The sequence below is a fragment of the Oxyura jamaicensis genome, chromosome 2, assembly GCF_011077185.1.
Source record: "Oxyura jamaicensis isolate SHBP4307 breed ruddy duck chromosome 2, BPBGC_Ojam_1.0, whole genome shotgun sequence".
In the NCBI taxonomy this organism is placed as follows: domain Eukaryota; kingdom Metazoa; phylum Chordata; class Aves; order Anseriformes; family Anatidae; genus Oxyura; species Oxyura jamaicensis.
In genome coordinates this window covers 145,035,126-145,055,841 of record NC_048894.1, presented here as the reverse complement: position 1 = coordinate 145,055,841, position 20,716 = coordinate 145,035,126, and the positions used below count along the sequence as shown (strand labels likewise).

The 20,716-nt window shown below is 40.1% G+C and overlaps 1 protein-coding gene across 1 annotated transcript; it reads right to left on the bottom strand.

The window, feature by feature from the left end:
- Positions 1 to 2,773: 2,773 nt before the first annotated feature.
- Positions 2,774 to 8,231, bottom strand: CCN3 (cellular communication network factor 3). Its single transcript, XM_035318855.1, has 5 exons — positions 8,084 to 8,231; positions 7,763 to 7,991; positions 7,301 to 7,552; positions 5,279 to 5,487; positions 2,774 to 3,967 (listed from the first exon to the last, which is right to left on the bottom strand). The coding sequence occupies exons 1-5, from the start codon at positions 8,192 to 8,194 to the stop codon at positions 3,671 to 3,673; spliced, it is 1,098 nt and encodes a 365-aa protein (XP_035174746.1). The 5' UTR covers positions 8,195 to 8,231; the 3' UTR covers positions 2,774 to 3,670.
- Between the last annotated feature and the right edge of the window lie 12,485 nt (positions 8,232 to 20,716).

The following is a 20,716-nucleotide window of genomic DNA, read 5'->3' as shown; positions in this document are numbered from 1 at the left end:
GTGTGTTATCAGCATTTTTCTCATCCTAAATCCAAAGCACAGCATCATACAAACCTCACTGATGAAAATTAACTCTATCCCTGCCAAAACCATGACAGTGATATTCTTTGAAATGCTGAGATGGGAACATGGGAATTTATGAAGATATATTGATGATATTTCAATAACCTAATTTTACTCAACCTGAATAATTTAACTTTGCTTGTGTGGGAAAATCATAGCCCCGAGACACAACAGTTCAGGATTTTACTATTGGTGTTTACTCATAAAAATGTCTCAGGTTTGACACATCACTGTTGTGTTTTAGTTAAATTATCATCATGGCTTCTTGCAGGAACATGCTGAAATTGGCTCAGCCTGAGCTAGTAACTGTCCATATTAAAGTCAAACAAATCTAAATGAGTATAACAAAACTGACACCAGATGAAAAGCTGTATCAAGTAAGGCAAACTAAAAATAGCCACTGAATTGATATTATGTATATAGTCTGAAAGACTGTAGAGAACTAGGTCAAATCTTTGGCTCCTTTTTTCCAGATGAAACATTTGTTTTCCTTTCCAGAAGATATTTTCCTGCTGAAATGCTACAGCATTGTAAGAAGACAAGCAGATTGTAAGAGTTCCGGTGCTAATAAAGATAGCTAATATGAACACTGTAGCACTTTCCTGTTGTGAAGGTTGTAGTGCTTGTAAGAATGCAACTCTGTTCTCCTAAAATGGGTTGAACACCTGGAGATTATGTAGAGAAGCACTAAGGTAGGTTTTAGAGAGTATTTTGGCTCTGGATGTGCTGAAGTGAAGACCATAGTTTAAAGTGGTGAGGAAATTTTTGTTGGCAAAGGGAATTACTCAAGCCAGAATTAGACTCATACCATAGCACATACAGACCTTTTTCAAAGGAAGTGATGGATGATTCACAAGAGGTGTCCCAGCAGAGAGTAGGGTTTACTTTTCTTCTAAAATATCAGAACTTAATGTTTTGTCTTTGGAAGGGAAAAAAAAAAAAAAAAAAAAAAAGAAAACTTAAGAGAATGATTTCAGTGTACAAGGAGTCATGGGTTCATATCCCAGATGAGCTCTTCAACTTGCCTGCAAAGAGAAAGCTGCCCACTGAAAAACTCTCTGGTGCCTGCAGTTTGGTTGTAAGATCCAATAAGAGGAAAACATAAGGAATTTTGTGAAAATCAAGATAACATAAAGTGAAAGCAGAGGGATAAAGGAGAAGCAATGCAACAACGACAAACTGGTGCTCAAGTATAAATTACCTTGGGTGTGAAGGGATTAGAGGAGCTGTCAGAGTAGTGATTGAGCGAGCCATTTTGCTTCCTAGGAAATCAGTAGTTGACTACATTCTTCTCTAATTACTTCTGTCTCAGGATTAGCTGGGTTTTATTCATCCAGATGCTTTAAATTTGGCCAGAAAATCAAATGCTGCATTGCTTGGCAGTTGGTATCTCTTGCAAAGTAAGATGCATGTAATTCATAAGACGATCCTGAGAAATACTAGATAGGTTGTGTTATATCAAAAGTGATGCAGAAACCAGCCTGAACCTCAGGGAGGCAGACAAAGAAGTGGGGTAAAATAGCTGATATAATACTTTTTGCCCCTTTCCCAGATTCTAACCTGTTTCTTAGCCACTTAGAGGAGTTCTGGTCTAGTGCTCTCTGACACTCAACATTTCCTAGCATATAAGGTTACTGGGGTGCAAAATTAGGAAGATCTTTACCAATTGTCTACATTAGAAATTAACCAGTGCAAGGACAGTGAGCATGCAGTGACATGCTCCTAATGAGGGGCAAGACTAGTCTTGTTCTAGCAGTTTGAACCAGGTAAAGCAGTCAGGGATGTTTTGACAACAATAGCAGTGACTCCATATAAGTTTATCGTTGGTACAGTTACAGAGGAGAAGCATGTCCAGGTAAGTAACAAAGATATATCTAACCTTAATTGAACCAGTATAGGGTTTAACACTAGGGCCTCATCCTTTAAAGGGTGACTTAAATGATATTAAGGTGTTGATGCTTGCTCACGGTTAACTTTACGTGGGCTCCACTGGCTAAAATGGGCACTTAGATATCTACATGTAGACACCAAATTCAGGTGTCTGTCTTAATTTGGAGCAGAATTCCACTGTGTCACAGGAATTTCCCAACTGGAGCTTGCCAGTTCCTTCAAAGAACACTCACTGTTTTGTTGTTTGTTTTTCCCCAAGAAAGCTGTTTCCTACCGTGTAATTATACAACCAAGACGATGGTTGTCGCATAAATACTACTCTGCTATCTCTAACAGAGAGACACACCAAGCTAAGCTTGACCCCACAGTCTAAGCAGCTGAATGTTTGCCTAATTGTACTTTGAACCTGTTTGCACACTTCTGTTAAATACATGATTTAACATACATGAAACTGCCACTCTCAGGCTCTACGTTCCCTGGGCATATGATATATAGCACAATCAGGGTCATAGGCTGATTTGTGAGGCAGAAACAATGCAAGATGCAAATAAATACTTTGTCATCACTTCATACACAAACCCAAACTTCAAACTGCGTAACTTTTCTTCCTCCCCACCACTATGTTTCAGGGCAGGTTGCTTCCAAACATTAATTTGCATTATCATGTCTCCCAGCTCAACTTACAAGACAGTGTCTTGATTTTAGGAGTCTGCAGACTCTTTATCTTCCCATTGGCTTTACCTATTATCATTCCATTGGTTAAAAGAAGAAGTTATCCATTAGTTAAAAGAAGACAAAAACCAATACAACTTTAGAAAAATATTTTGAATCACATAAAGTTTATTTACTTAGTAAAGTTATATTACAATATATACAGTTGCTATTTACATATACACCTTTCTAATAAGTGAAGCAGCATATGATACAGTTAATGTTTTAGAGGAATTTACAGCAATTTTATTTTTGCATCCAAATACTTCTATCTACAGACACACATTGCTTAGAACCAAGTTCACTTAAGACACTGACTTCAGTGGGTTTTGGATTAGGCTGCTAATGAAGCTACCAAAGAGAAATTTAACTGCTGTCAGCTATCAGTCTCCTATGCTTCAGGATAAGAGATCTTAGCTATGTCATTTCTGAGGATATGTGCAAAATTAACCTCAGAGAAAGTCAAGAGGTACAGAAAGAAGATATATTATAAGCCACAAGAATTCAACACTCTCATCAGAAAGATTTTTATGGTTATCAGAAAGAATTTCATTAGAATGGAAGAAAGAACAGTGTGTAAATGTTTATACACATTATGCAAAGTGAAGTTAAGAACCCAGAATCTTATGTGGCACACTATCATGAATTCCCCAAGGAATCCATTTATTATTAAAAAAGCCCAGTCTTATTCCTACCAAAGTTTGTGGCATGATCCCCTAAACTCAAAGGGAAAGACTAGCTGTTCTCTTTGTAATCTCCATGCCACTGTTAAGAAAAAAAGAAGGCTCTGTCCAAGGTACAGTTTCCTTCAAGTGAATAAAAGACATTTGGAGAGGGGGAAATGTCAAATGAGGTATTTAATAAACTACAGGAAAAACAAAAGCACTTAGGTTTGAAAAAATCTTAGATATTTTACATATGCAATTATTACATTCACCTGATTGTGGGTCAAGTTTTCTATAAACTACATACCTTTTGGGCAAACCAAATTATGCATTTCATAATTTCATATTTTTGCTTCACTAGATGTGGGATCTAACTGCTGGAAGAAAGCATTGTTACTCTGAGGACAGTTACTATGACAGACACAGGTGTTGATCAACATCATCGGCTTTTTTAGGAATTTGCCCTGAGGACAGCGGAACTCAACTTGAATCGTTTTGGTGTTGTGTGGAGTACAGCATCGCCCATCACTGCAGAGGCCACAGTAACGAGGTTTGTACATCTGCACACTAGTGCAGTTCTTGTATTCAAAGCGAACAGCTTTCAGGGACTTCTTCGTTCGGATACATTTTTTCCCTTTCTAAGAGAAATATGAAAAGACATTGAAAAGACATTAGAGATAGCATTGCATAAAACAGAAAGCAGTTAAACATTGACATGCAAGGATATAGGTCTACTCTGAAAACTGAAATTTGTTGTCTTTGCTAGTTGTACATCAGTAGGACTTTGCAGTTATTTCAATAGTTACTTAGTGGTTCTCATCCCTGCAAGTTCTTACCTTGATGTCAATATGTTATTGGGATGGTAATAAATGACAAATAATTAAAGCCTACAGTTGTCACCTGAGGCAAGCCAAGCCAACATTCATTATGAAACTATACTAGAAAAAAAAAAATCTCAGGTAACTGTAGTTCCATCAGAAAATGAGGAAGCCAATCAACCAAGTTATAGGACTCAATTCAGGAAGAAAGAAGAAGGCTAAAACCATCCTCTAAAGACTTGCCCGAGTCATGTGACCCAAGGCAGAACCAACTTTATCCAATCTTAACAGATGCTTGTCCAACTTGTCCTTGGAAGTCTTCAGTGACAGAGATGCCACAACTGCACTGTACGATCCAGGTTTACTATTCTTACCTCCTGGAAGGTTTTCACTCTTGTCTTAATTTTCTTGCAGTCTAAGCTCATCACTTCTTGTCATGTCCACCATGGGCTCAGCACAGTTATGGGAACTCATGTTTGTTCCCTTGTTTTCAGAAAAACTGCAGTTTAACCGATTTTTCTAGACTTCTGACCATTCTTGTTAATCTCCCCGACTCTTTCCAAATGTTTCACATCCTTCTTAAACACAGCATTCAAAACTGCACAGAGTATTCAGCAAAGGCCCTAGCAATGCTTTCCAACACCAGACCATTACAAAACTGATGGTCTCTCCCCTAACTACATGTTATTCTTGCTGACAGCCAACACTTGCGTAAGGTGTAGTAGCAGAAAAAAACAAAAACAACAGCAACAAAAAACTCAGCTCCTTAGAAACACATTTATTGCCCTTTAAGTGTCAGGGTTGGGTCTGCTTTTGGCAAAACATCATAAGGACTAAGAAAAGGTTTAGTTTACCCAAGCAGATTTTGCAGGATTTCATGCATTTCTCTGCAGTTCTAAGATGCTCTCTGAACTAGAAATCTGATCTGTTTGGGATGGCTCAAAAGATGTGCAGCACAAGGCTGCTGAGCATATGTGGCAAATCTAATGCTTTGCAAAAATACTGGGCTTGCTGCACTATGCTAAAAGTGTATTTGCATACACTTGTACCTGGAGCATTCTAGACTGTAATATTGCAATTGTAGCATTACAGCTGAAGAGATCCTGCTCCCTGTCACTGCTTGCAGCATACCTTATCAGATGGCTCTTCATTTTCACAAGGCCTCATCATGCAAAGGCGTGTCTGCTTCACCATCTCACACTGTTGATTTCTGTTGGTGACACGGGTGGAAAAGCCCATTCCACAGCTTTTGGAACAAGCGCTCCATTCTGTTGTCTGTTCAATACAATTGGCACTTGAATCAGACACATCGATCCCAAGTGTGGCCTCCTGTCTGTATGCTGGAGACAAAACCCCACAGAATTTTATTACAGGGAAAACCTATGTGAAAGCCCCGTAACTAATTGACCTCTACCACATGTGGGATGAAACATGAGAGCAAAAAAGGTCCAAAATTCATGCTTTAGGAATTTTAACATCTGCTTGTTTAGGAGCCCTGGATGGCTACTTCTTACATCTAAAAGTCAACAGTAAGGTGCATGTCATCAGAACAGTGCTTCAACTAGTCTTTAATTGTCATTCTTTCCAATGGGAACATATTACAAATCTGTTCTAAAGCTGTCACAAAAATATTTATATTAGATATGACTTAAGAGAGGTTGGATGATTCATCTAAACTAATAAACAGCAGGGAAGTAAACTGCTTTATTCCCACAGTGATAAAGTCACCCAACCTTGTCAACTATTGACAGATTATAGACAGGTGATGATGGGGAGTAAGGAAGGAAGGAATTTCTAGCTGTTATTAGTTGCTCAAAGCCACCACCAACTCTGATCCCTGTTCTGCCCTCACGGATATGTTAAGCTGTATTATGCAAATATTGCTAACTGTATAGTTTGGTTCAGCAGTTCTCATATGAGCAAACAGAATGAGGCAACATGACTGAGCCAGTCACATGAATTTTCCTGCATCACTCCCAACAGCTTTGGCTGTTAAGCTTCTCTAGAAATGCATTTTTGTCTTTTGAAAGATAAAACTCCAAAGAGGTGGCTTTCCAAGACAGATGACCACTGCTAGAAAGAATCCAGATAATCATTCTGTAGGCATTTTAAGGATTAGCCTGTCACTGTCAATAAATAAATAAATAAACAAATAATAATAAAAAATCAAAGGAAATGAAAGATAGTAAAAAGGCAGCAAGCTTTTCATTTACATCTTATGTGTCTTACATCTAACACTTCAGAGAATTCTAAAATGTTATTATAGCTTTTCTTCTTGGATCATTCCATAATTGTTTTTCAAATGGATTAGCTGAGTTTCAACATAAGTAACTGCTTAACACCACAAAGAGCAGTGACTGGAAGAGAATGCAGAGCCCTCTCCTCTACTCTCAGTAAAAGTAGCTTGCGAAAATTCATGTTGAACTGATGGTCTGATTTAAAGGGGAGGGACACATAATTCCGTACAAAAACAGGTAAAAGTATTATGTAGTCTAATTGCTTTTCAATTATAAAAGCACTTTGATTTGTGTTTTGGATTTTTTTGTTTTCAGATCCACTCGCTGTATTTATAACTACTGCTTCTCCAAGTATTTTGTAATGCTTTTAATGCCAACAATAATGATGAGAGCTCTAGCACAGACAGACAGGAATTTGTTGGCATTTTAGCTACCAGGCTGACCACTTGTAATAGCTGGGGAATTTCGGGGAGGGGGGGGGGAAGTTTTGTAGACTAAGCTGTTAAAGTGGTATTTATGATGTAACATATTCTTGCAGGGCAAATAGCAAGACTGCAATTTTGATTGCGGGGGCAAAACAACGTTTGGAGGATTAAGAGTTTGTCCGTATTTTATTCCACTCACAGAACTACCCTGTAGCAGACAAACAGAAATTCCAGAACTGGAAACTCAGCTAAACTACATTTTAAAACTGTGGTGCACATTCATCCTCTGAATATCTTTTCTTTTACCTATTCATTCATTAATTTAAATTCATAGCCTTTATTCATAGCTTGTGTTATACTTACTGGTCACTCTAGAGGAGGAAAAATAAAAGAGAAGGAGCACAAACCAACATGCCTATTTGCAAGCCCATGGATATTCCCAGTAAACCACCTTCTCCTCACAGTGTGATTATAAGCTTTAGTTTCCTCACCAGCCATAGCAAAACCTCCCAAAATCACTTCGTCCTTCGGGTCACAGATCCACTTCTCGCAGCACTCTCCGGGCACTTCAACCTTCCTCGGGAAGGGGCAGTCCGGGCCGGGGAGCAGCAGGTCGAGGTTGCAGCGGGGCAGGCAGCCGATCTGGCCGTCCCGGCAGGTGCACTGGTACTTGCAGCTGGGCTGGAAGGTCTCCCCGTTGCGGTAGATCATCCCGTCGAACACGCAGTTGTCCCCTTCCAGCACTGCCGAGGAAAACGAACGGATTTCACCGAGGTGGCACGCTCAGCCCCCTCCCCATCCCTCCCACACACGGCGGTTTCCCTCTCGCTGCACAGAACCAGCTCCCACACCCCACTGCCGGCCCCGGGGGTCTCTCTTTCTCCCCAGTAAGCCCCCTTTAGGCGGGGAGCCGCAGGCTGGGGGCACGGCCCGCGGCCCCCCGCCCACCTTACCCATGCAGATGCCGGTGTCCCCGCTGTCGTCGGGGCCGCGGTCGCAGTAGAGGCCGCCGCTCTCGTCGCAGGGCAGCAGCGGGGAGCAGCTCTCGCCTCGCTGCCGGGCGCACACCGGGCAGCAGGAGCAGCCGTCCAGCACCGCCGGCACCCCCGGGGCGCAGCGCGGAGGCTCCCCCGGACACCCCCCGCTGCACGGCCGGGGACACGCCGCCTCCCGGCCGCTCACCTAACGGGGAACAAAACCCGGGGGGAGTCGGGTCACGGCGGCGGATCCCCCCTCACGGCCGCCGCCGCCGCCTCCCCGAGCCCCGCACTTGCCTCGCACAGCCGGAGGAGGAGCGGCAGCAGCAGGGCGGCCAAGCCCTGCCCGCCGCCCGGCACCATGCTCCCGGCCGCCGCCTCCCCGCGAAGCTGTGGCGGCAGAGCCATTGCGGCCGCTTTTATAGGAGACGACGGGGAGCGGTTCCCCCCCCCCCCCTTCTCCCCGTCCCGTCGCCGGCGAGGCAGGGCCGGAGGCGGGGAGCTGGAGCCGGAGCCGGGCTCGGCTCCCCCCGGCTCCTCCTGCCCCTCAGCGCCGGGCCCAGCCCCGCCATGACCCCCTCCCCGCAGGCCTCGCACCGAGCGCCCAGCCTCGGTGGCCGGGCCCTGGGCCCCCCGGTGTGCCCCGTGAGGGGAAAGCCTGGCAGGCGTGACAGCCCCTCGTCAATAAACTCCGGTTTCAAGTTTTTAAGCACTGGTCGTTGCCACAGAGTATAAAGCATCGGCATGCTGGGTTCAGGGGCTGCACAGCGAGCTCCTCACTCTCTGTGCAACACGGGGAAACACGGGGAGGGGGGGATTTGTAAAGAAGACACACACACAGCCATGCTACAACACTGGGTGGTGGTTTGGACATCACACACACGGAGCTGTGCACCAGGCACACCGACACGTCAAGCCTCAGGAGTGCTTTGGAGAAGTAGCTCCAGTGCTCTGTGCTGTGCGGTTACCTGAGTGATATCACAGAATCACAGAATGGTCGAGGTTGGAAGGAACCTCCAAAGATCATCTAGTCCAACCCCCCTGCTCAAGCAGGGTCACCCAGAGCACATTGCACAGGATTGCATCCCGGTGGGTTTTGGATATCTCCAAAGAAGGAGACTCTACAACCTCTCCAGGCAGCCTGCTCCACCGCTCTGCTCAGATAGTACCTGCAGTTACCTGAGTGTAGGTACCTGCAGTGAGATAGGCAGAGTTTATGGCAGACTAAATCTGTTAACGTGTTATACGTGTCAGAAATTATCTTCTGCCCAAGGCAGGTGGCCTTGGGTCTCTCTAGGATATAGATGTTCTCCATGCACAATTGTCTGAGGCAGGTAATATGCACTGGGTTCTGTTGTGGCTTGTTAAAAAATAAAAAAAATAAAAAAAAAAATTGAAAAATAACCAGAAGTTGTAGACAGACTAGTGAAAACAAGATGCCTTTTAAGCCTAAGACATGACACAAGTGGTACTCATGAATTTACAAGGCTGCTGTAACTCTAAGCCTAAGCAACACTCAGTGCAGAACCAGCAATCACTAGAGGCAAGTTTTGTTTTGAACAAAAGTCACTCTGCCTTTCTTGATGCTGTGTGGCAACAGCTGTTTTTTTGGAAAAGGCTGTCATACTGGGCAAAGGGGAACATAGGGGTTTTCAGATCTTATGAACAGCTCAGGCATCGGTTTCAGGTTATTTCAGTTATCTACTGCCACAGAGGCCATTTCATTTTATCTCTCTCTCTCTCTCTCTTTTTTTTTTTTTTTTTTTTCTCTTGCTACTTTGCTTTCTTCTCCAATTTAGGCAGTCAGTATAAAGTCATTTCTTATAGTACATTGCTTGTGAACAGAAAGACCAATGCTGTTGGCCAAGCTAATGTCACAGTTTTCTAAAAAGAAGCATTGTTGCTCCTGTAGTCTTCACAGAAGCAAGGCTGTAAGCCAGGGGGGCACATGCAACATCTGTTTTTGCCTGTCCCTCTGTATGTGACTGTGATGAGGTTTTTGGTGGCAATAATCACATCCATGGAAAGTTACCTTCCCTTAAATGAGATTACTTGACTCTTAAACATATTCTAGTCTCTAAAAAAGGTTTCAGTGCATAAAACTGCAGAGAGAATAAAAGATGAAAAGAATATTTACCGGCATAGTTAATTTTGAAAAATTAACTGCTTTATCTTTATTTACTAAATTTATTATGGTGCCATTTTCTTATAAAATACCAATTATAAAAATAAGGTGATACTGCAGTTTAGTGCTGTAGGGACAAATACCTTTATCCTGACAATTCTGCCCCCAAAAGCAGGCATAATTTGGACTCTTTTGGAATTACCCATTCTAAGATGCTCTTTCATCTTTCTGGAAGCGAATCTTTTTGTCTGTACTTGTTTTACAACTTTTTTAAGGCTGACATAATTTTTTGCCATATGAAAGCACCCTTTGTTGTTATTCAGAGAGTAGATGATCAGGTGGAGGGTTTTATTGCTGGCTCAGCTAACAATGAATAGCACTTACTCATGCTATAAAACTAGTACATACAAATGAATATTTTAGTTTCTCTGGGTTTGCTTTTTTATACAATTCTGTTTAATTGGGTTAATATTTGGGCTGCCGCCTTGGCTCTTGGTTTTGCAAAGAGTAATATGTAAAGAAATTAAGAAATTACATTAAATAAATTAACTCTGCTCTTCACTTTGCAGGAAGACAAGGTCGACGAACAGTGTTGAGAAGCGTGAGTTCAGGAACAGAGTCCAGAAGTAGAGTTCCAACTCCAAGTGTAAACGTAAGGGATTTCCCAAGCCAAAGTCACAAGCAAGCAAAGTCTTGCATGGAATCTAGTAAAAGGAAAACAAGCTGGTTATCTACGGTTTCTAACTCTTAGGGATATAACCTGTAAGATATGTAACTAGGGGCCATGCAGAACAAATGCTGAAGTGTTCTCTAATCTTAGCTTTAAAATTAAACTTCTAATTGCTGTGATCACTTAAGCAAGCCAGGTAATGTGTCTTAAGTTGTGCTTAAGCATTATCAAGACACAAAGTGCTTCCAAGATATGTTTTCTTTCTGGAAGGAGTACAGCTTTGCATTTCTGTGCAGAGAACATATGCCCAGTCTCACCCACAGCTATGTTCTCCTTTGCCTTTGCAGGCAAAGATTTCTCCCTCTGGACTTCCATCTCTGCCTTAGGCTAAACCTCTAGCGTGGTTGTCTGGACATGGTGTTTCACTCAGGTCCTTATGTCCATAGAGCTAATAATGCTCAGTATGTCACTTTTACCCAGCCTGTTTACTTCCACAGCACAAGATTATGGCCTCTGTCTAAAAGACTGGAAGCAGGCTACAAATAAAATTGGTTTTAACTCTTACAGATTTTCTAGTTGTGGATGCTATTCCTATCCAGAGGTATCTAGGTATGTAACAAACTTTACATGCATTAGCAGCAATACCCCTCTTTTTAAAGCTAGCCACCTGTCCAACCTCCTGTGAAGGCCACCGTCCCACAGATTTTTTACATTTACATTTACAATACAATTTTTTACATTTAGAGTTACAATATTTTTCATGAAATTTTCAAGCTAGTTTTAGCTAGTCCTCCTTTTAGCTAGTTCTTCTCAACTTAGTTGACAGCTTTAAATCCAAAATACACATTACACTTGATACACTAATAGCAAACCAGTAGGTTTGATAACAAATTTGTACCTTTTGCCTTGTTTCCTCTCCACATAGCAACATGAGAGGTTCTTCACCCACAGATGAAACTGCTATAACTAAAACAGCCCCAGCATCCTGAGCTGGTGGAGATGCTTTGAGGTATGTACCACAGTCGTTGTGTTTCAGAGAAGATCTGTCCAAAATGCAAGTGGACTATCCTTCATTTGTCCTTGCTTATATCACCAGTCTATATGGTTAGCATAGAGTTTTGAAGCTGTTGTTTGACTTTTTTTTGTTGTTTATCCTCAACATTTGAGGACTTCATATTGATGGATGGTGTGGTTAATCTTGAAGATGAAACCTGAGCTACAAATATTAGACTCAGATGCTGGTGACATTACTTCTGATGTCAGTGTTAATGAACTGTTTTAATTCTTATCAAGCTTCTTATTGAGAAAATATGAGAATATTGCTTCATGTGAAGAGCTACACAAGATCATGAAGTGTCCCTTCAGCTCTATACCAAGCCTGAGTGTTTCCTTTTCATAGTGGGATGCCTGTTGCCATCAGGCAACAGAACTGTGTTCTGTATTTTGATACATATATCCTTTTCTGTAGGATCTAGTGGATAGCATCAATACTCAGAAGATACACTGAGCACCCCACTGGAAAGATTTTGAGAAGGAAAATGGTACTGAACCAAAAAAAAGCTCTGAAGGTCTGGTCAGCTTGAATATTATCAAAGGAGCTGTTCACCATGAGTAAGACTATCTGTTCCTGAAAGCATCTGTTCATGCTAAGGAAGTTTACTGATAAACCTCTTGCATATGTCTTGACTGGGACAGTGAAGATAAGGCAGGCCACTGGAGGTCAATACGATTGTGTGTGCTCTTGCTGAGTAAACCAGGCCAGAGAATTTTCCCCACTAGTACATGCAGTGAACCCAATGACTTCTGTCTTCAAAAGGAAGAGCTTTTTCAGCTAAAAGATGAATATTCCAGAAAAGCAGCTGGTTTCTTCAGTGTCTAACACTGTTTCTTGTATCATTATTTTAAGTAGCATTTAAGTTGCAATTGTTTTTTCTAATGACAATATTATCAGTCAGCCCTCAAACATAAGCATGGTTGTGTTTTTTAATTGAAATTAAAAATGTATTATCCTTCTGCCGATAGAAGTGTTGTACTTTTTATTTAATACAGCATTTTATGTGTAGGGTTTTACAATTTCATTTAGCCTATGCAACAATACCATCAGTATTGCAATACTTGAGAACTGTGCAAGTGACAGTAATTTGGATGTTATTTTTTTTAAGATATGCCTCCCATATCATCACAGTTTTGGCAAATTAGAAATTTGGAAAAAAAAAACATCTTGGAAGCAAAATATCTTTATTTTAGAGCTTTAACTTTGGACTTAAATAACATTTTGTTTAAAATTGAAGCAATTTAGAAAATGTCAGAACGAGTTAAGTGGGGATGGGGAAGTTGCATCATTGTTTTGACTCAGACAATTCCGTGTACTTAAAAAAAATTCACAAAATGTTCCAGTTTAATGAAGTCTGTATGTTCTACCAAAAATGTTTCCTCAATTTCTTTCTTCCAAACTTATTTTAGCCTGCTGGGCCTGCTGGGAATACTTCTAGCACAAGTCACAGTGTGAAGTTGCTATGTATGGCTTTTTGGGTTTTGCTGTTTTGGGGAACATAAGAGGAATTTTATTATTATTATTATTATTATTTAAGAAAGCTTTTATTATTTTTTTCATTTACATATATTTCTAACTAACGTTGAAAAAGCTATGCCCTTTGAAGTGAGAAGAGTGCAGGTGAAAGTGTTTGCTGTGGTTTCACGTGGGCTGAGATTTCTGGAAAAGAAGACAGCCAAGAAGGACAAACACTGTATTCATACTGTAACAGATAAGTAGGGTGGGAACAGCTCATGTCCACACTGCTTAGGGCTATCATTCTTTAGACTAGCATTTAATTCTTCATGCCCTGGAATTCTCTGTACCCTCATGGCCACAAAATAAAGCCATTATTTTGGGGAGGACAAGAGACATTACCAAACAAAGCACCTGAAGTAACATGAAGGCTAGTTATACTGCATCTCACCAAAATGATGTTTTTTTACAAGGACTCTGTGGGTAGATACTGCATGCCATGGGATGTTGTATGTTTGCCTGTTCCTGTTCAGGAAGCAATATGTGCGTGTACATTCGGTTCTGTGTGCTCACATTCTGTAGTGCTAATTTCTGCAATACTGGGAAACAAAGAGATGAGAGTTGTCCCAGAAATGGGTCATTAATATTTGCTCCAAAAAGAAATGAGAGTATTTGTTTATTTTCTTTGATATAAAAGTTCATCAATCCTAAGTGTATACTTGTGCTTTGTATCTGAAATAACCAGACTGATACTACTAAGAGTCTAGGTTTGGTCCATTTTACTGCGTGAGATGATAATGGATAAAAAGAATTGGGGATTTTTTCCTTTCATTATTCACTGAATGAAATTTATTTTGGTGCAGATGGCCAGTGAGATGTTTGGGGAACGTACCACTTAATTTCTACTTCAAGAGCTTCAGAAGAGGTACTCAAACAGGTCATTTGGACTTTTTTTTTTTTTTTTTAATAATCTTATCATGGATGAAACAGCTGTTACATGATTGCCTCTCAGATTATTTTTGAGGAATTAATACCTGTGTGAGTAATGGCTGCAAGAACAGGCTGGCATTCTGAGGAACCTAATGGTGATAAAATTGCTGTTCTGCAATCAGAAAGTTAGATCAGCAGAGTGGATTTTCCCCATCTTTCTTTCTTCACTAAAGAACATTCTTTAAGCATGTCTGAAAGAAAGGGGTATGGCTAACTAATTCAGCTAATTGACAGTTCCTGGCTCTGCTAAGTAAGGTTTGTTACTAAATGGCATGATTTAGGGCTGTCCTTCATGCCTGTTTCCCATATCCACATTGGTGTCTGCCAAGAGCTGAATAATCTGGCCATAAGTAATGAAAACATGCTTTATAGTTTTCATTTAATTTTGCAATATGCTTTTGTCATATTATTTTGTGGCCTTAACTGAAAGAGGAAAATCTTGGGAGAGGAAACAAAACTTACGGTGTGTCCAGGGAATGAGCATTGAATTTTGAATTGGTAGAGATCTGAGTTAGAGGCTGTGAATCTACTGAGAATGCAAGGCAATGAAAACCAATGGAATGCAATTAAATTGTACCCTCTTAGCTTGAGCACTCTGTAATCTCTGTTGTAGATTTGTGCCACTGGTGAAGAGGCAGCCTCAGAAGTAATTCTTACCATTTAAGGCTTTTAAGGTTAAAACCAGCTTTTGCTCATAGAGCAAGTTACTGGCCAGTGAAGGCAGAGAACTATGAGAATATGTTCCCTACAGAGGAATGCCCGTAGTCACAAGCACTGACCCTCTGTGTAACAACTGCACTTTTAGGGGTGTTGGGAGTGCGTTACAGCACTCCTGTCTCGGAGGGAGAAGGGCAGGGACACAGTACAGCTAAAGAGGGTGTTATCAGGGACATGCCTGCTGCAAGGTGTTCCTCTTTTCTAACTGGAATAAATTTGAAGATCATACATTTCAGGTCAGACATCTGATTTTGAGTATTAACACTTATCTCTGTCAGTAATACGTCTGCATTTTCTCCACCATCTGTTCTGAGGTACTGCAGTGCCCCATGAGTAACATTCTGGGCTGGCAAGCTGGGTGCCCTTCCAGGGAACTGTTCCCAGCCATAGTTCCTGGACTAATTTTCTGATCTTCCCAAAATCTCTTTGCTGTTTCTCTAAGTTAGGGCTTAAAAATACTCATAAGGAAATACTGAAATTCTGATCTTGTGATAGCCAAGCCTTTTCTGTTGGCACTACAAAGAGATTTTTTTCTGCTTTAGACAGCCATATGATATCAACATAGCATACCTTCTAACTGCATGTAATGATTTTTGCCAAAGGAAACATACCGAGTCGAGCTTTACCCACCCAGCGGAGTCGCTGAGTCCGAGCACTGTATCAGCCATCCAGCAAAGAAATCGAAGACATGAGAGATGGAAGAAACAATTGGTCATCTAATCTCTTTTTCTGTTTTGCTGGTCCTTTTGCCAGGGAGATATTGTATTAAAAGGAGCGGCCCACATATTCACTTCACTTATAAACTGCCTCATTGTAAAAACAGCATTTAAAAATAAAGTTTAAAAATACTTGTGGACTGAAAATGTTATTGTGTCATTGTTTAGCCAAACTCAAATAATACTTTCAATATTCCTTGTAAATGATCCGTTCAGGTTTTGTGTGTGTGTGTGTTTCACTAAATTCTGTCCAGGTTTTCCTACTGAAACTCTAAGAGCAGAAAAAAATATATTCAGACAAGCATGCCTTTTTTTTTCTAAATCAAAGTCAGGGACTTTTTTATAGAGAGTGCTTTAACACAGTTCATTCCCTTTTCTCATTTTCTTTCCTTTGGTCTTCTAGACTTCTAGAAGTGTCCCGGACAGTTTCCTTCTGTTTTCCCTTTTGTGGAAATGGAAAATAAATATAGATTCAAATCCCTCCTTTTTTTTTTTTTTTGGTTTTGTTTTTTTGTTTTTCCATATGGTTTTTCCTTGGGACACATGTGCTTGCTTATACGTTTGCTTCTAAATTCAGAATAACTCAGTACAAATATTCAGGGTTAACATGACATTCGCTTTTTCTGTAAGCATTACCAAATTCAAGGAATGGGCAGAAGAACCAGAAGTCTGTTGTTCGGGATTACTGTTTAGTCTTCTCTTCAAATAAGAGATCTGGGAGGAATGCAGGAGGTCCTGGAAGAGAAACAGTTCTGCACCTGTAGGAGAGGGAGGCTCCATTCCTGGGTAGCGTTCAACCTCATGCTCTGATCCTGTGATCTCATCTCCTTTTAGATGAGTTCCTTCAGAACTTCCCGACGAACTTCTGTAGAGTGTCTTAGACACCAGGAGGACACAGCATGTAATTTGTAATTTGACCACAGCAAAGCTTCTGAGAGCAGCAGTTCTCTCGAGAATTAAATGCCTCTCCAAGTTTCTGTCACTGCTCCCAGCAGCTGTCCGCGGGCCAGCGCTGTTCCTCGCTGTACACGTTACGGCTGATCCTTTGTCATCAGTTTCCTGCAGCCTGTCACGGATGATTTTTGTGCTGCACCCAGTTCATCGAGAATTTTACTTTTGGTGGCAGGGTTGACATTGCTTCTTTCATCTGTTGTTCGTAACTCCTTGTACAAGTCAGTTGGCCAGTAATAGAGGAAAGCCTAAGATGTATGTAGTTGTCATAAGAGATAAGTCACTACATGGTGTGTTGTGATTGCTTGTCCTGATAGCACATGGTGTAGCATACACCATTAGGACTTGTGCAGCTGGGGAGCAGTTGTGAAGAGGACAGGGAGAAATTGCAACCCAGCTGGCTATTTTATAAGTTCGGTTCTAGAGGTAATGTGACAAGAAGCTCCAGGGCAGTGTTTCTAACTTCAATTGCTGCTTCTGCCAAAGCTGGAGAGAGCACTGGAGTGAACTGACCAAGGTGAAGGGACTGTACAGGTGGTAGCCACCTGGCCTGGCACATGCACTGCGTCTTGTCGGAACTTGGACACCTTCCTCTGGCCTTGAAAGAAATTGTTATCCTAACAAACTACGTACGTGCTAGACACACAAATCTATCTGTTTTGGAACACTGCAGCCTCAAGACTTTTGCAGAGGTACATGAGGTAAGGTACAGGGCTCTCTCATCATACCTGAATTCCTCTAAGTCACTGCCCAGTCTGGGACACAAACCCTGGTGGAAATTGGACATCATCCCATTTAATGAGTTTGCTAGCAGATAGCTATAAATAAAAGCAAATGTTAAGCAAATACAAACTAAAGTTTTCTAGATTGTTACTTTATAGAGGCAAATTTTGTAATGTCCTGAGAGCATCAGCAGCCATTATCTCCTGAGAGTCCACAAAGCTGAGGAAATAGATTGAAAAGCATTTCTGATGCTGCCAAAAACGAAGTGCATGGATTTTCATTAGTGACATTCACATTACCTCATGGTTTTTGATTTTTGAATGTGAAGTATTGACAAGAACATTTACAGAAAACTGGAGCACCGTGCATTAATATTCATTTACGTTAGCATCCATAGCATTTGAACTATAGTCATATCTTTCTGCCACACTCAAGAGGTCTCTTGGCTAGTCATGCAATATACAAAACAGCTAGAGCTTTTGCAATGATGTGCAAAAAACACTTCAATAAAATCTGTAGAACAGGAGTCCCATTGTGCATTTCAGTGATTGGCTGCTTAATGCCCAGATTATGAATAAATCCAGAAGCTATCATTTGCTGCATTGGAACAATTATGAATAACAACAATAACAAAGAAAAACAGTAACATTGTAACCAGACTTCAGATAATTAGAAAGAAAAAAGATGATAACGACGAAGTCTTTAAATAAATATGAGCAAGACGGTAATTTGGCCACCACATGCATCCATAATAGATGAGGTTGGTTGGAGATAGACCCTTGGCTGGTGCAGTAAACATAATGGGTGCTATGCTGTGTATCCTGGGGCAGAGTTTTTGGAGGAAATTAGGGACTGTAAAGTATAGATGGTGCCACCGGAGCCAGGAATGGAATATCATACCCCTTATATCAAAGCATACGGTCAGTAAACTGCTTTCTATACCACCCCATGGCCTCAGTAGTTTCAATGAAACAGCAATTGTGAACTCCCTCAGTACTGATGCAGTCATTAGGATCAATCTGAAGGTAGATTTCAGTTCTTAGAACATTCTGGAACATCGGAGCCATCAATGGATGGTACCGTGTGTTCTTAACATATATCAGTGTTGGTGGATGATGACTCTTCTGCAAACATAATTCTAAAAGAAAGAGAAAATATTAAAAGAGCTGCAAGGGTGAAAAGGGAGTAAAACTTCTGCTTAGTAAAAAAGACAGAAATATTCAGTAAATAACCACTCACTTGTTGATGAACGGAAGAGCCACCTTCTTTTCAAAGGGAAAAAACACCTTTCAGATTACTTGCCATCTGTGCACAAGTTGATTTTCCTGTGAGGAAGTTTAAGTAAAAAAAGGAGGAGAGAGGAAGGGAGGAGAGCAAAGCAAAGCAAAGCAGAGCTGCGCTCTGCCCCATTTCCTCTCATTTGCTTGCTCTGCTCTTTAATCTCTGCAGCAGCTCACATAGGTGTTAACAAGACTGGCAAACACAGCTGGTGTGTCCTGCCTACCGACACCCATTTGGCCTTCAGTACCAATGCCAAACAATTATAAATGGCTGTAAAGTTCTTTTAGTTCATAAAAATTTCCAGAAATATTTGCTTCGGTATAACCTTTCAGTTTAAATATGGCACAGACAGCAGGCTAGGTATGTGAAATCCATGGCTACAGAAGTATGTTTGAAAGTCTCTAGGCCACAAGTCTGTTTCTCTTGCCAAGAAGGGAGGAAAGTTTTTATAAACTGGAAACAGAAATAAAAGGAGGTCAGGGACAAACCAGGAGAAAGGGAAAGAGGAATTACATAAATACAGGCAGAAAAAGGACATATATTGAATTTAAATAATAATAATAATAATTCAACTTTTTAATCAGCTGTTATGTCATTCAAAACCTATCTCCAAAAACAGTCATGACAAAACTGAGGGCTAATATTAGGCTCTTAGAAAGTTCAGTAAAGCAAAATTTATAACTTGGAAACTGCTTTGCAGGACTAATTTGCTGATACAATACATATGGTAATTATTATTTAATCATTATTTATATTAAATATTTTAATAAATACTAGAAAAATTGTTTTTAATAGATATTATTGCAGTTTCCTATAATACTATGTGGTAAGGACAGTACAGATATAGAAGAAGACACAAGCTCTTATCATGACAGTTTTGAACCTAAATAAAATTAACAGACTTATTACATCATAAGGAGGTAAGGATATTAGTTGAAGCTGAAAGCAGAAGTTGCAGTGTCTATGATCATGGTAAATATTTTCTGCAAGGCATTCTTAAGCCATTTTATTTATCACTCCAGGTTTCATAACTAAGATAAAAAAATGTTCATACTGCACCAGGAGAGTTCATCCAAATATTGTCTCAGCAATATCAGTCTGTTTTAAATAAATATGAGTTCTTTGTTGTTCAGACAATCTATTTTCTTTTCATTTTCTTGAAAATACTATGCCCTCTTCCCCACGTACCATAATTTCTTGCTTTTCTTCTCTGATTCTGTTTTCATGACTTGAAATATTTTCATTTCAGTTATTTGATATCATCTATTAATGTAAGTCAGGGCATTTAATATATATGTAAGAGTGATAGGTTTTAGTGTAAACTCTAAACCTTTCAAATCTTTTTTTTTTTTTTATGAACACAGAAAACATGGCAGCATTTTAAGAAGGTGATACTTTTTCTCAAAACCCTGTGCTTTGATAACAGTCAAACTAGACTCTGAAACATCTAGTGAAGAGAAGATAGCTGTAGTTCCAGTGAACAAGTGGAAATGTAGTGCCAAGTTGTATGAAAATTAGTATCCTGGATTATATTAGTTTTATAATTTAAAATTATCAGTCCAATTAATATACAAAACCTCTTACTTTGCAAATAAGGATTCTATTGGCAGTTAAACATTAGTTGTAAAAAGGCTTAATTAAGCAGCAATTTAGAAAAAAAGTGTATAGTCATTTTTTAAATTCTACTAATGTTTAACAGAAATATATATATATATATAAGCATTAACTTTTTAAAGCACGATTATCTGACATAATTCTAAACAAACTTTTGGTGACGTCTGATGGTTTGGCTTAGCTAATTATAAAGATTATGAAGGCATATAATATTTTGTGATGTAGAAAAACTCCTCGATCAGCATCTATAGGATAGGTAATCACATCACACAAGCCATTACAATGAATGATATTATGACTGGCAGTATCAAAACAGAGACTGGGGTCAAAGGACTAAGAGACAGCTGGAAGACCTAAAGATTTTTGGCTGAGTAGCCCTGAAAGCTCTGTACTCCCTCTGATGTGATGATTATTCAGGAACATTCAGTTGAGGACTTTTACTTGTTACAGAGGAAGAGGGAGAAGATTCTCTTGTAAATTCTGTGGTTTTTTTTTTTGTTTGTTTGTTTTTGTTTTTGTTTTTTTCTTTAATATGAGATATTAAAACATTTAAAAACAAAGTATTAAAACAGTTTAGAACGTGTTAAATATGAATGGAGAAACATCATCAAGCAAGTCAGGGTTTCTGTTGCAG